Genomic DNA, 17,050 nt, shown 5'->3' on the forward strand with positions numbered 1-17,050 from the left:
TACGACTAGGTTTGCTACTTAATACAAACAATCTCATACAATCGCTCATTTTGTATCACCACTAATGATATAAAATGAGCGATTTCCCAATGCATGTACTGTGCATCTTTAAGTGGTTGTACGTGTATGTGCTTAATTTGAGAGAGAGAAAATTATAATAAACATGCTTCAGAGAAAAAAAAAATTCTTATGTAATGGAGGACTTAAATATATATATAAAATATGGATCCTAAGCTCTCATAACACAAGAGTATTATATCTGTAGAAGTGTGTGTTCACAGGCTGATATGCATGCTTGTAGGCTGGAAAATCTAGAATAACTCGCAGGGAAACCCTACACTCTCTGCCTGAGATTGGTTAACTAGAGCCTCGAATGAAGAAGACTTCAGAAATTCCTCCAATCATCGATGGAAATCGAACATAGACTTCTCCAAAATGAGTTGCAGATGGCAGTGTATTGTGCTAGGCTGCCACAAAGGGCTGTTGTAGGATTCCAAAAAAAAAAATAATAATTCTTAAGGAATTTACAACCAGATATAAGAATTTTTTTAATTTCTTGCACAAAATAACAGACTGCTGACTTTTGTTTTTGATACCATAATAGTCATGCAGCTCAACGTATACATTATAACAAACACTGTTGTTTATGTAAAATTGTACCTACCTTCTAAAGAGAGAGAGTATCCATACTGTGAGATATTATATTTGCCTCCATAGCCAAGTGGTCAGAAGCAAGAGTGCAGTAGCATGCACTCTTTGAGTAAACCGGGGTTCAAGCCCCTGACTACTAACACGGTCGATCTGCCAACCTGCACTGGTCCAGCGTGGTCCATTTCCCTCAACATGAATTGTTGAGGTGGCTTCAACAATTCATGCCCATCAAGTACTTTGTTACCTTACCTTTATTTGCTTTTTAATACTTGTAATAAAAAAAAAAAAAAAAAAAAAACATGCAAAAAAGAGTTACATTTCTCTTTTCTAGCACTACTGCTCATTCAGAAAACGCCATAACAAAGTGCAAAGCTACTCCTGCTAAACTGTCACATAGAGCAATTGCAGGAACCAGTGCACATTTGGGTGTCACTACAAGGTCAAGGTTTGTTTTAATTGCGGTCTCCAGTGTTCCCCCTATATACCGCTGTAGCATCTGAAAAGGCAAAAAGCCAAGGCTGCCAAGTGTGTATATGTAGGTGTGTAAAGTATGTGGTGTTACGTTGAGTGCCGGCACGTGGCGACTTCGAAGCCAGGGGGCAGGGTACAGCTGGTCCCCTGACTCCCTTGGCCACGAGGAGGTGTGCCAGGGACAACTTTATTACTAGGGATACTTACTGGGGCTATCGGGCAAGCATGGGAGCTCCTGGGTGTGTCACTACAGAGCAAAGCAGCCGACAGAAAGAGAGAGATTAACAGCAAAGCTGCTTCTGGACCTTTTCTCTCATTTTCAATACTACTTTGCTGAGCCAAATTAATAGATGAAAGATATAAAAACCTCCATGCTTGAACTGAATAGTTCTAATATCCTGAAAATTTGTGGGTTTTTAATGTATGTTATGCATAATTATTTTAGTTTATAGTTGTCTGTAATATTTTCATTTCAAAGTTTCAATGGTTTTTATCACAAAAAGACATTTATTTATAAGCAAAAAAAAAAAAATCTAATTCCACAACCAAGAAAAATTTTTATGCAAGTATAATCAAACATTTTTTAATTTGTTCTGAGCTAACAAGCTTGTCACCAACACAGTTTGTTTAGTTGCAAAGTTACTGAAAGTGACAAAAGAGAGAGAGAGAGAGAGAAAGAGAGAGAGAGAGAGAGAGAGAGAGAGAGAGAGAGAGAGAGAGAGAAAAATGTAATTTTTTTTTCCTGGATTATAATTATTAAACAGCAAATAATATCCCAAAATATGGATTCTCTTTCACTCTCTTTTGTGCTTATTTTAATATTTAGGTGCATGACTGTTATGGTGATAAAAATGAAACAATCTTGTTATCACATGCAAGAAATTTATTTAATTTCTCTACAGAATAATTGTTACCGTTGTATATCAAATAAATTAATGCATCTCTATTCACAAATCTCCACTGTAACAAAATTTTAAATTAATATTTTATATAAGAATTAAGAAAATTCTGCGCAATGTTAATAACTAATATATATTTTTTTTTTTTATGCAAACCCCAAACATGAGAGGTATTAGAATCTATAGTACTTAGTACCATGCTTGGGTTGTAGGTTGAGAAGACGAAAGAAGATATTTGTTGACATTGGATTTGAACTTCTGTAGACTGTAATTTCAGGAAATACGTATGAAGGAAGGTTATTCCAGAAAACAGCAGTTGAATGAATAAACAAGGAAGATGAAAAGTTGGTTCTGTGAGTTTGAAGTTGGACAGTAAATGGATGTTGGTTGGTGGTGGCATGTGTTCGGACTGTTTTGAAAGAGAGAGCGGAAATTATAGAAGCCAATTCAGAAGAACAGTGCCCGTGGAAATATCTGTAGAAGAGGCATGTAGCAGAACCAGTACGTCTATGAGTAAGCGAGTGGAGAGACTCTGTCAGAGATGAATCATTAATTAACCTAACTGCCCTCTTCTGAACAAAATCAAGAAGCCTGAGAGATGTTTTGGGAGCACCACCCCAGATGTGGGAACAATATTCCATGGTAGGATGGATTTGCGATTTGTACAAAGTAAACAGCTGTTTGGAAGAAAAGTAATGCCGAGAGCGAAAGAGAAAACCAAGTTTTTTAGATGCAGAAGAAGCAATATTTGTAATATGCTTGTGCCAAGAGAGATTAGAAGTCAGGGTAATCCCCAAAAGAGATATATCATTTTTCCTAGAAATCGGAATGTCACTAAAGATAAGCATAGGAACAGAAGAATCCTTTTTGCGAGATATAAGACAAGACTGAGTTTTAGAAGGGTTGAAATCAACTAAGTTGTCTTTGCTCCACTGGAGAAATACCTGGAGATTGGCATTTAAGGAATTGGTAGCGGATATTCGAGAAGTTGAAGCTGATTGAGCAGGGCAAGGTTTCTCAAAATGGAAAGTGGAATGCAATGTTCTACCATTGGCAAAACTATGGATTGGATTTCCAGTCAATGGAAGAAGGTCATTAATATACAAGAGGAAAAGAGTGGAAGAAAGAACTGAACCTTCGGGGACACCGGCATTAGTGGAGAAGTTAGAAGACAGAGAGCCATCTACCATCACCCTCAGTGAGTGTTCAGAGAGAAAACTAGATAAATAATTACAAAAAATAGTTGGCAAACCATAAGATGGAAGCTTGTTTAGAAGACCTTTAAGCCAAACATGATCGAAAGCCCTTGAGATGTCAATAGCAACTGCTTGTGTTTCACCAAACTTTTCCATTGAATTAGTCCATAAATGGGTAACATAAGCCAGAATATCACCAGTAGATCGACACTGACGGAATCCATACTGGCGATCGTTGATCAGACGGAAAGTTTCTAGGTAGTTTAAGAGTTAACAGTTAATTAATTTCTCCATTACTTTAGAAAGAGTAGAAGTAATTGCAAGGGGAACAAAAATTGGATGGGAGGGATTTTGTCACCCTTTTTTTAGTAACTGGCTGGATATGAGCAAATTTCTAAGCAGAAGGAAAAACACCCTTGCAATAAGAAAGTGAAAAAAGGCGGCAAAGAACAGGAGTAAGTTCAGGTTTGTTTGCTGTTGTTTGTTATTTGGTTTTTAGGAGCATAGCAACTGAGGCCATATTGCTCCGGGATATGCGGTGGTCATTCCCTGACCTTTCCGCACCATCCATATTTGGCACACACTTCTTGATTAGACCCCGGTCTAATCAAGAAGTGTGTGCATCACACCGCTGCTCCTTCCCACCTGGCTACAGAGGCACCTGTAAGTTCAGGAGCACAGGTTTTGAGAAAGTGGAGAAATACCATTGGGACCTGGAGCTTTCTTAGCATCAAGAAGCGTCAAAATCCTACTGACATCCTTTTGACGGCAGACCACAGGAGGCATTGAATGGAGCGTGTTGGAAATGGTGGGAGGTGTTTTATCAAGATCATTAATACAGGAGTTGGAGAACAAATGGGATGCTAGCAATTCAGCTTTATCCTTGGCTGAAGTGACAACAGAACCATCTGGTTTGGACAGAGGTGGGAGCAGAGATGGGCAAAAGTTGCAACCAATAGCTCTGGCGAGAGACCAGAATGCTCGGCTACCAGTAGGGCAAGAAGCAAGTTTTCTACTCTTAGTCTGTTCAAACTCTAGTTTGAACTGATTAATAACTGCTTTACAATTGTTGTGAGCTTTGGCATAAGCAGAAAATGAAACTGAAGAATTAGAAACAAGCCAATTACGATATTCAATGTTCTCTTGAACAACCTTAGCACATTTATTGGAAAACCAAGGTTTAGATAAAGGACAAGATTTTAAAGTGGAGTGTGGGATAAAAGATACCATTCCTACAAGATTCATTTAACTGACATGATCTCAGCAAATGTTGACATCAAAATTTTTGAAACAGTAATCCGACCAAGGAAAAGAAGAATAGAAATCTTACAGATAATCCCATTTTTTATTCTTGTAATGCCAAACAACATGAGGTTGGGAATAGCCATGAGATAAAATCTCAATTGGAGAAGAGACAATAACGAAGTTGTGATCCAAGGAGCCTAAAGGACCACTCACTTCAACTGTGTACTTAGAAGGGTTGCTTGCGAGAAAAAGATCAAGCGTGTTGCCTGTATGGTTACGATTGTCCGGTATTCTTGTAGGTAAATGAACAATCTGTGCAAGGTCATTAGTAATTGAAAAAGTCTCAGCATCTCGACCAGCTGGGTTGGTGTGACTAGAAAACGGAAGTCAGCTGGAGTTATGAACATTAAAATCACCAAGGAAAATTACCTCACTTTCAGGAAAGTTGGACTGGAGAAAATCAAGTTGCAAAGAGAGGGAATTAAAGAGCTCCAAGTGATTAGTGGAATTTGGAGAACAGTAAAGACAACAGATGAATTTGACAGAATGAGGCAGAGAGGTTTTTTTTTTTTTTTTTTTAATGTAAAACCCAAACACGAGAGGTGTTAGAACCTATAGTACTTAGTACCATGCTTGGGTTGGAGGTCGAGAAGAAGAGTGTGTGTGTGTGTTATGGAGGTTTAATGGCGCATAATCTGCTGAGGTTATGGTGCGCCTCATTGAGAAGACGAAAGAAGATATTTGTTGACATTGGACTTGAACTTCTGCAGACTGTAATTTTCAGGAAATACGTATGAAGGAAGTTTGTTCCAGAAAACAGCAGTTGAATGAATAAACAAGGAAGATGAAAAGTTGTTCTGTGAGTTTGAAGTTGGACAGTAAATGGATGTTGACTGGTGTCGGCACGAGTTCGGACTGTTTTGAAAGAGAGAGCGGGAATTATAAAAGCCAATTCAGAAGAACAGTGCCCATGGAAGTATCTGTAGAAGAGGCATGCAGCAGAAACAGTACATCTATGAGACAGCGAGTGGAGAGAGAGACTGTTAGAGATGAGTCATTAATTAACCTAACTGGCCTCTTCGGAATGGAATCAAGAAGACTGGGAGAAGTTTTGGAAGCACCACCCCAGATGTGGGAACAATAATACATGGCAGGGCAGATTTGCGATTTATACAGAGTGAGCAGCTGTTTGGAAGAAAAGTAACGCCGAGAGCGAAAGAGAAAACCAAGTTTTTTAAATGCAGAAGAAGCAATATTTGTAATATGCTTGTGCCAAGAGAGATTAGAAGTCAGGGTAATCCCCAACAGAGATATATCATTTTGCCCAGAAATCGGAGTAACACTAAAGATAAGCATAGGAGCAGAAGAATCCTTTTTGCGAGATATAAGACAAAACTGAGTTTTAGAAATGTTGAAATCAACTAAGTTGTCTTTGCCCTACTGGAGAATTACCTGAAGACTGGCATTTAAGGAATTGGTAGCAGATTTTCGAGAAGTTGAAGCTGATTGAGCAGGACAAGGTTTCTCAAAATGGAAAGTGGAATGTGGAAAGTGGTCATTAATATACAAGAGGAAAAGAGTGGGGGAAAGAACTGAACCTTGGGGGGACACAGGCATTAGTGGAGAAGTTAGAAGACAGAGAGCCATCTACCATCACCCTCATTGAGCGATCAGAGAGAAAACTGGATAACCAATTACTAAAAACAGTTGGAAAACCATAAGATGGAAGCTTGTTTAGAAGACCTTTACTCCAAACACGATCGAAAGCCTTTGAGATGTCAAGAGCAATTACTTGTTTCACCAAACCTTTCCATTGAATTAGTCCATAAACGGGTAACATAAGCCAGAATATCACCAGTGGATCGACACTGACGGAATCCATACTGGCGATCGTTGATCAGATATAAGGTTTCTAGGTAGTTCAAGAGTTGGCGGTTAATTCATTTCTCCATTACTTTAGAAAGAGTAGAAGTAATTGCAATGGAACGATTTATTTATTTATTTCGTATGATGTGATTAATACACAAAGAAACCAGTTTTAAGAAACCAGTTGCTTCCTTCGTGTATCGTGGCCGGGATATCCAACCAACCGGTTGGTTCGGCACCATCGTGATATCCAGTCCGAGGCTGGAATCGAACCCGCGACCTTTGGGTTGCCAGGCAGGCACTTTACCTACTCGGCTAGCCCGTTCGGCAATGGGACGATAATTGGATGGGAGGGATTTGTCACCCTTTTTAGGAACTGGCTGGATATGAGCAAATTTCCAAGCAGAAGGAAAAACACCTTTGGAATAAGAAAGTGAAAAAAGGCGGCAAAGAATAGGAGTAAGTTCAAGAGCACAGGTTTTGAGAACAAGTGGAGAAATATCATCGGGACCTGGAGCTTTCTTAGCATCAAGATTCGTCAAAATCCTTCTGACATCCTTTTGATGGAAGACCACATGAGGCATTGAATGAAGCATGTTGGGAATGGTGGGAGGTGTTTTACCAAGATCATGAATATATGAGTTGGAAGAAAAATGGGATGCTAGCAAGTCAGTTTTATCCTTGGCTGAAATGACAACAGAACCATCTGGTTTGGACAGAGGTGGGAGCAGAGATGGGCAAAAGTTGCGGCCAATAGCTTTGGCAAGAGACCAGAATGCTCGGCTACCATTAGGACAAGAAGCAAGTTTTTTACTCTTAGCCTGTTGAAACTCTAGTTTGGACTGATTAATAACTGCTTTACAATCGTTGTGAGCTTTGGTGTAGGCAGAAAATGAAACTGAACAATAAGAAACAAGCCAATTAGGATATGCAACATTCTTCTCTTGAACAGCCTTAGCACATTTATTGGAAAACAAACGAGATTTTAAAGTGGAGTGTGGGATAAAGGATTCCATTCCTGCAAGAATAATTTCACTAACACGATATGAGCAAACGTTGACATCAGAAGTTTTGAAATAGTAATTCGACAAAGGAAAAGAAGAAAAGAAGTCTCGCAGGTCATCCCATTTTGCATTCTTGTAATGCCAAACAACACGAGGTTGGGAATAGCCATGAGATTAAGGTTCCATTGGAGAAGAGACAATCACAAAGATGTGATCTGAAGTGCCTAAAAGGACCACTCACTTCAACCGTGTACTTAGAAGGGTTGTTTGTGAGAAAAAGATCAAGCGTATTGGATGTATGATTAGGATTGTCCGGTATTCTTGTAGGTAAATGAACAATCTGTGTAAGGTCATTAGTAATTGCAAAAGCCTCAGCATCACAACCAGCTGGGTCAGTGTGATTAGAAAACGGAAACCAACTGGAGTTGTGAACATTAAAATCACCAAGGAAAATTACCTCACTGTTAGGAAAGTTGGACTGGAGAAAGTCAAGTTGCAAAGAGAGGAAGTCAAAGAGCTCCATGTGATTAATGGAGTTGGGAGATTGTTGTTGTTTGTTATTTGGTTTTTAGGAGCATTAACTAAGGCAATATTGCTCCGGGATATGCGGTGGTCATTCCCTGACCTTTCCGCATCCTCCGTATTTGGTGGTGACGAGCGCAAACCCCGGTCTAATCAAGAAGCGTATGCTACGCACTGCTGCTCCTTTCCACCTGGCTACGGAGGTGCCTGGAGTTGGGAGAACGTTAGAGACAACAGATGAATTTGACACAATGAGGTAGAGAGATTTTAAGCCAGAGAAGATCAAAGAGAGGAGATTCCAAATTGCTAAGTCTGTGACAGGGAAAATCAGAACAGACAGAGAAGAATTTTAAGCCAGAGAAGATCGAAAAGAGGAGATTCCAAAGTACCAAGTCTCTGACAGGGAATACTGCAATGGACATTTGCACAAGTATCACCTTTGAGGTGAAAAGAATCATATAGCGAATAATTTGTGCAACTGAGATGGGCAGTAGTTGAATCAACCAATAACTGAGATTCTGTCATTTGCACAAGTACCAGCTTTGAGGTGAAAAGAATCATACAGCAAATAATTAGTGCAACTGAGATGGGCAGTAGTTGAATCAACCAATAACTGAGATTCTGTCATTTGCACAAGTACCACCTTTGAGGTGAAAAGAATCATACAGCAAATAATTTGGGCAACTCAGATGAGCAGTAGTTGAATCAACCAATAACTGAGATTCTGTCAGAAAAAGTACATGGCGTTTGGCAGACAAAGTGGACATGGACATTACTGAGATTACAAATGAGACCACGTATATTTGTGAAATTAACTAGGAAGTGTTTGGGAGGTTTAGATCTTTTTGCAGATAACCTTTCTCTATTAGTTTGACAATTCATGGTGTATTTAATAGTAAGAAAAAGTGGGGGAGAAGAGTTGCTGTATGAAGTAATGAAATTTTTGGATATGGCATACTCATGGTAAGAATATACCCAGATCTTTGACATAATGTCACTTCGACAATGCCCCCCCCCCACATGCACACTACTCGGACTCCCTCCAATCACTATCTGGCAGAGTAGAGGCAGCAAAATTATACACTAGCTGACCCAGAAGCCTCCTAAAGAGTTACCATTGGTTCGGCCCATCGTACTAACTAGCGGCCGGCCAGCAAACACCGTTTTACAGCTGTACCCTTGAAATATAAGGAAGATTGGATCTCGCCATGATGTCCATCATAACCTCAAAAGTCATCAGTCATACTGCATGATGGAAGAGATGGGGAAGGTTGACCAGAACTTAGCTCTGCATACTAAACATGGGTTCCACCACTTCAAGCCACCAATAGTGGTGGTATTGTGGTGGTATTGCACTGGTTGATGAGAGTCATCTACCACCTATTATTGCCTGGTAACACAGAGGGGCAGCATTCATCCATGTGGTGTGGGCACCACACCTGGACCCTGCTTACATTGATACACACCTGGGTGGTCACCCGTAGTGTGCTTGTGCATGGGGGTTACACCATGCACAAGCACACTGTGGGTGACCACATTGTGAAGGTGAAAGCATAGGATTTGGCTGTCACAGACCGTCTGGATTTCGCCATAATTGGGTCCACTTAACTTGACACCCGAATATCAGTTCCATCAGGTTTTAGACTCCCAGGTAGCAAGTAAACCTTGTATAGTATATTTGACAGAATGTCTGTGACAACTCAAGGACCAAGTCTTTGAAGTTCCACTTTTCTGGTCTTTTTATTCAAATTGCATGAAAGATTCTCAGAACTTTGTGTAGAACTCCTTATTAATTGTTTGTCCCTCTGGAGCATATTCATGTTGATCAACGACCTCACAGTCAAGAAATGCTAGCAATAACATGGCCTTTGCTTTGCTATGCACTGGCCATGTTTTTTCGGTCAGGGAAGAAGTCTAGCTGAAAACAGTCACATGGTTCTTCTGTTAACAGCTGTGGCATGGAAGTTGTTGCAGAAACATATCTACGTTCCAAGTTTTCATTAAAATGGCATGAAATGATCCGATGGAGATGCAAGTTTTTTTTCAGCAATTTCATGAACAGTCACTCTTTGGTAATTTCACACCAAAGTTTACAAATAAAAAAATTAAATTTTGTTCATTTACTTTGATATGTTCCAAGCCCAGACCGAAAGGTTTTCTAAGCACCACTGAAGGCCTGTGCATTGATCTTTTTTGACAGTGGCATAATGCAGAGATTTTACTTCTCTGGTTGTTTGTTTGTTTGTTATTTAAGAGCATTAGCAACTAAGGCCATATTGCTCCGGGATATGCGGTGGTCATTTCCTGACCTTTCCGCATCCTCCGTATTTGGTGGTGACGGGCTCGAACCCCGGTCTAATCCAGAAGCGTGTACTACGCACTGCTGCTCCTGCCCACCTGGCTACGGAGGCGCCTACTTCTCTGGTGAAGTCATTTTTTTGAAGAAAGCATGCAGTGTTCACTGTCGAGATTTCCTATTTCTTTCTTTGAGAATCTCAGAATAAGGGCCAATGGATACAATTATGCTCCTTTTCACTTTGGCACTTCGCTCCAGTTGTGGTCAATCTCACAGAGCACACATCAGTGAGGGTCTCCATGGCTTTAAGGATGCACTGTAGATTGCTTGTATTCACAGATTTTAGAGGAGGCTCTTCATATTTTTCTTTCTCCTCCTCCTGTTGGCTTAGTTCTTTAGCCAATTCTTCCAAGTTGGATAGCTCGGAAGAATTGGCTAAATAACATGGACAGCTAAATAACATGGACAACAGCTATTCAAATTGTTTTGAATAGCTGTTGTCCATGGCTATCCAATAGCTCTGTTACATATTCAGCTGTAACCTCATCTAATCCCACCTCTTGCACCAGCCTGTTAACATCTTAAATGTTAACAGGCTGGTGCTCCACAGCAGTGCGTAGCACATGCTTCTTGATTAGACTGGGGTTTGAGCCCGTGAGCCACCAAATACAGAGGATGCGGAAAAGGTCAGGGAATGACCACCACATATCCCCAGAGCAATATGGCCTTAGTTGCTAATGCTCCTAAAAACCAAATAACAACAACAGCTGGTGCTCCACTGGCTCTAATCCTGTGAAGTGATGCATAAATTGTGAGAGAAGCTGCACCACACTCCATTCAAACAGTTCACTGACACTTCCTCCCTGAGCTGCATTGATGTTAATTCAAAATGTCAAAAAGTGTCAAAATGCCCTTCAAAATGTTGAATGAGTGCCAATAATCCTTGATAGTTTTGTCTGACCTGTCCAAAACTCTCACCATTTCCATGAAGAGGTAATAGGCAGAGGTAATAGGCTTTAAAGATTGCTATTACCCCTTGGTCAATTGGTTGCAAAACTGAAGTGGCGGTATGCAAACAACATTGACGTTCAGATTCAAATGTTCCAACTTCAGCAAGGTTTGCAGGATGGATAGGGGCATTGTCCAAGAGAAGAAGAGCCTTGACTGGTAACTCATTCTCATTTCCAGTAGACTGGCAAAATGGCTTTGTTTAGGCCCTTGAGAGCATGTGGTGTCTGTAAATGGTACACCAACATTGGTTTTAATTTTAAAGTGACAGACACATTTGTTCCCAGTAGAAGTATCAGCCTGTCCTTTGCAGCCTTGAAACATTGTGCAGACTGCTCTTCATGGCAATGAAGGGATGGCAATTTCTTCCAATTAAGCCTGGTCTCGTCAACATTAAAAATTGGGTCAGGAGGATAATTATTCTCCTTTATAATGGCTTGAAACTCTGCAGGAAATACTGAAACTGCCTCAGCATCTGCACTTGCTGCCTCACCATTTCACACAGCAGCACTTACTTTGAGATTTAAGGTGCAAGAGCCATCCTTTGCTACCTAAAAATGTCTCCTCACCACCCTCTTTTTTCTAAAACCTTCAAAAATTGACTTTGCCTTATCAGTAATAACTGCTTGAGCCAACGGAATGTTTTTTTGATTTAAGTCATCCTCCCACAATGACAATAATTTCTCCATTTTTTCTAAAAGTTTACTTCTGCTATAACTCCCTTTTGTCACACTTACTGTCTTAGCATGTTGCATTGACTATTTTATTTCATCTGCAATTTTCATTATGGTACTCAATCAATGGAGGCAATTTCATACTTCTACACACACATTAAGGCATGTATGACCATCTTCCATTCTATGAATTAAATTACCTTCATCTTTTTTTTCCAACATGACAGATCTATGTGACGTTTTAGCAACATTTTCACATTCACTTGACTTTACTGCCTTCTCTTACTAGACATGGCAGCTCTTATTGTATTAATTTAATCAAAAATTTTTAATTTTTGATTAAATTAAAAATTTTAGGCCATAGAATAATGGCCTAATGATAGTACACCAATGAACAAACAGTGTTCCTCTCCTCTTATCTCCAGCCACCTCTTTCCTGATTGGCTTAGATGGTAGATGGGGATAGCTCTCATCTCTGATTGACTGTGCTGTTTCTTTTCATCATATCCAGTATTTATAGTTGCACATTTTTAAAATTTTTTATGTTTTTTTTTGATATTTTTGGCCTTCTGGTTTCAAAAACACTCATTATTGTGAATTGTCACAAAACAAACTGTCATAAACCGAGGGCTACCTGTATTAAGCTTAACAATTATCAGTATTTGATGTACATCAAGGTCAAAATTATATTCCTAATAGTTGTCAATTTTCCCATTGCATATGAATCATGATGTGCGTTACATGTATCACACCCTGATCAGTTCAATTTCTTCTCCAGGAAAATGGATTAACTCACATTTGGACATTATGTTTTTTTTATGTGGGGCAATAATACCAGGCACTCTTTTCTTGGAATAATATTTCCGATTGAGCCTACTTAAGCCTTCTACCAAAATATCTCTTCTAAGCTTATTGGGATTACAAGTGAGACATTCCCTACTGATTGCTTTCCTGTTCCACATACTACAAAAAAAGGATGGTAATACTACTTAATGTTATGTTTCAGTTTTTGTCTTTTGACTATGTTAATTTCATTTCATTTAATAGTTAAGTCGTTTGTGAAGGTCCTAGAGAAGTTTGATTTGAATTACTTATATGAGTAAAAAAAAAAAAGTTTGACATGCCTTATATATCCCACTATGGATCTCTACAAGGGATGTCCACTTGTAACCCAGTAGATACCATGTGTTCAAATAGAATACCAAGATTACTTAGAATATCATGCCCATATTTCCAATAAGTCTTCACCCTGTCCCAGGACCAAAGGGGAAAAGGCCTACTGGAATGCAGTTGACTCCATGAGTAAAAATCACCCATTGACTGATCCTGATCAGGCAGTCTAAGGCTTCCTGGTGAAAGCAGGGGCGAAAAGTTGTGTATTTGGAATGAGCCTCCTCACACTAGGATCCCCTTTTCTAAGCTTTTATAGATCACAGCTGCACAAACCAAGTTCAATGATGTAACTGTGGTACCAAGGAATGGGCATTATCCCAATGATGCTAATCTAGAGAGACAGCAGTGTCCCCTCATCAAGTGTTTATGTCAGAGAATCTTAACAAAGGACACCATAATTTTCCTGACCCAGGACAAACTTGTTCATGTCAGAGAATCTTAACCAAGGACATTATAATTTTCCTGACCCAGAAGACTACCTTGCACATTGCAGTTACTCATTTCACCCTTTGTGCCACCTTTGTGAATAACAGGAACGTTTGCAAATCACCAATCTACATCCACTTCCTCTGCTTACAAGGATACTCTCATTACAATAGCTAATGAAGTAAATGCATAACCTCTTTTGTAGTTTCATTCAATATAATTGGATAAATTACTGGCCTTTTTTCACTTTTAATTATAACTTCACTTCTACTGTCTTTTCAGTTATAATAATATCATTCATTCCTGATTAGTTTTAGCTACGCTATTGGTAAATCTGAAGTTTAAAAAACTTCCTCACATGTAAATATGGATGTAAAATATTTATTTGACTTATCAACAACTAGTTCAGGTTCTTTAGTCAGCTGATATCTGTTACCATAGATATTTTAGTGTACCATGGTTGATTGCTTACTATTAATGCTAACAAAAGCATTAATAGTAAGTTATTCTTAACTGTTATTCTTTGCACCCTTTGCCAAAGACTTTTCATAAACTATCTCAGCATGCTCAACTTTCTATATTACTTCATTACAGAATACTTTTGTAGGATTTAAAATTTGTTGATAATTTATAATCATCCCTTGCATCCTTCTTCTCTGAAATTAAAATCATCAGTTCTTTTAACATCAATCAATTTTGGTCTATACTATGAACAATACCTTTTCATTGGTATAAAAAATTAGTAGCTTTTGAATGATCCTGCCACCTGAAATACTGTTTCTCTGTTAACTGCTTCTGCATATAGGCTTTCTGTAACATCTCTTTTTACCACTTTGACCAAGCTTAACATCTTTGTCTTAAAAGACATTAAATATCATTCACTGCCCCTATTAAAAAACAAGTTTCACAAAATGCTTATGAAAGACAATGGATTGTTTGTTTGAGGATTTTTTTGGCACATGGGCATCTATGGCCATGGTGCACCAAAACACAATGGAACACAACAATAACCACTGAGTTACTCTCTCACCAAATGTCATGCCACAACATGACAAATTACCTTATCAAGACCACTACAGGTGAGCAGGGTGTTGCCAGTCACATTATTTTTCAAACACCCATTGTAATATAACAAAATGTATCTAACATGTAGAAAAGCACTATTTCAATTTCACGTAAATATTCATGAAAATTATAAACTATATTATAGTCAGTGTAAAGCTGAATAATTTCCTCAAAAAGCTCGACATTTTTAAAATTTCAATGGTTGAAATCATTAAAAGTTCAGCTGTTTTTAACTTACAAATCATATAAGCCTACTGAATTAAACCTCCAAAAGAAGTGATTAATGAAATCTTCCTAAGGAAAGCTTTGTTATTATATATAATAAGGAAGAAATGAAAGATGCAAAAAAAAAAAAAAAAAAAAAAAAAATCACACATATGCTCACCAACATTTGATTTTCTTTGTTTAAATCTGTTTCATCTGAAAGCTCATTTACCACTGCCTGCCAAGCCAAACTTTCTTGAGCAATATCACCTTCAGCCAAAAGGACATATCTTTTCAGAACCTCAAAATGCTTTTAAAAAAATAGTGATAAAATATTATCGAATCATGAAAACAAAACATTGATGAAATAAGAAACAATTATCTTTAAATAAAATGCATAACTGAATTATTTTAAGTTCATATATTGCATAACTGAATTATTTTAAGTTCATATATTGCATAACTGAATTATTTTAAGTTCATTTTGACTATTTCACTTTAGTGGGGTAAAATATTACATGTTTTTTTTTTTTTTTTTAACTCACAGGCAGTAATTCTGGAATAAGTATAAGCTTATATATACTAAACACTGATCAATGCTAGTAATGCAGAACAGGAACAAAAAAAAAAAAAAAAAAATGTGTAACATAGAGTAAACAGTATGAAACAGGCCTCCAATGATACGGGAGTCCAGCAAATTATATCAGCTTTTTAATAATTTATGTATGTTATGTGTAAAATTTGCATCCATTTATCTGTCAGTCACATACACATTTCCGGAAAAATGTGCCATATTTTGTTCATGTTTTTGAATAAATATGGAAAAGTGACATTGCATTTTCTTAATATTTCACGGTTGGCAACCACTAACTACCAATTTTTCTAGTTAACATGAAAACAGAAAACCTACCAGGATTTCTGAGAATACACAAAACAAGATAGCAATAAACATATATATAAATGCACAGCAGGCCACTAGGAAGCACTAATCTCTATAAATGTTTTAGTTAAACAAAAAAATCCAAATAAAACTGTGTTCGTAAGTTTTGTGGTGCACATATGGCAATAAGCAGTTGTGTCAATAAATCTGACACATTTGCTACTTTAACTCTGTTAAAAAAAAAAAAAAGAAAAGTGATGGGACAATATTACAGAATTTCTTAAAAGGGCATATTATGCATATTTCAGCATGAAACTTGCTAAACAAGATAAACTCCCTACTCTCCAAGTAAATAATTTACTTGGTCCAACACTGAGAAGTTCATTCATCACTTTCCTCAGGACAATTCACTTATAAATAAATAAATAAGATCTTTATTGTAAAGTTCATCGCTACATGCAGGTACCATGACCCTACAATACCCTTCACGGTATCTGCAGTAGAAATATTTTTGAATTAATGACTGCCTCGGGGGATGCAATATATAAACCACGTAAGTAGAAACCATTCACTTATCCTCCAGGGAACACTTATGCTTCTGTATCGACTACACAGAAAGTCTGTCATACTTGTGTTAAACAACTGAAGAAAAGGTTTTTTTTCCTATTCACATTGGTTTGGCAAAAAGCAATAAGTCATGAAGACAGCTGCAATTTTTTCTTATCTAATGTGCAAGACTATAACAGTAAAAATAAAAATGGCATTTCTTATTTGAATCTACCATCTGTTATAAGACTCTGTGCACATTAAACTAATCTATCATTGCCTTCACCACCAAATTCTCTCAATACACTATCATCATTAGATTCTGAATATGATAGTAACCATCTCCAGCACAAAAACAAACTAAGTAATTTCATGAGAGATTTGGTTACAAATTCTTCTGCAGAGATACTGGTATCAAGACTCCAAACTTAAAACTTACCCTCATCAAGTAAATCATTTATAATTATGTTAATCAGCTAGAGCTTCAAGTATTGTTAGTTTCTCATTAAATCATTTAGCAATGGCTTATGGTTGCAGCACTAACCTCAAAATCCGTATTAAAAAAGAAAACTCAGAGGGTGAAAAGAGTTGAAATTAAACTATTTAAAAGCATATCCTAAGGAAGAAACAAGTGCACAACTTTTTCCTAGGTTGTCATCTATAAAGGAAGAATCGGAATTGTGTATTAAGAATCAAGCATATTAAAAACCAAGAGTCCCAACATAAGACTTTTGACATCATCATCATCAGTTGGCTTTCATGAAAGAGAAGAAGGTAGCTGACTTTATAGTGATTTTAACTCCCAGGATGCACTACTGTATAACGTATGGAAAACTTAACACGTGTTAAGTGCCACATTGGCAAAACGTTTTCCATTAATTTTGCTTTTAAAACTTTGTACAATGTGTTCTATCAAAACCATTC

The 17,050-nt window shown here is 37.8% G+C and overlaps 1 protein-coding gene across 2 annotated transcripts in view; it reads right to left on the reverse strand.

Annotated features, from left to right (window-relative positions):
* Positions 1 to 17,050, reverse strand: part of LOC150087035 (tetratricopeptide repeat protein 37) — a 702,248-nt gene that overhangs the window by 611,355 nt on the left and 73,843 nt on the right. For both annotated transcript variants that reach the window (XM_090371768.1, XM_090371767.1), the window contains exon 5: positions 14,882 to 15,010. In XM_090371768.1, coding sequence (XP_090227894.1) covers positions 14,882 to 15,010 — 129 coding nt within the window. The remainder of the gene's footprint in view (positions 1 to 14,881; positions 15,011 to 17,050) is intronic.

The sequence above is a fragment of the Mastigoproctus giganteus genome, chromosome 4 (genome assembly GCF_048544385.1).
Source record: "Mastigoproctus giganteus isolate SK-2022 chromosome 4, ASM4854438v1, whole genome shotgun sequence".
In the NCBI taxonomy this organism is placed as follows: domain Eukaryota; kingdom Metazoa; phylum Arthropoda; class Arachnida; order Uropygi; family Thelyphonidae; genus Mastigoproctus; species Mastigoproctus giganteus.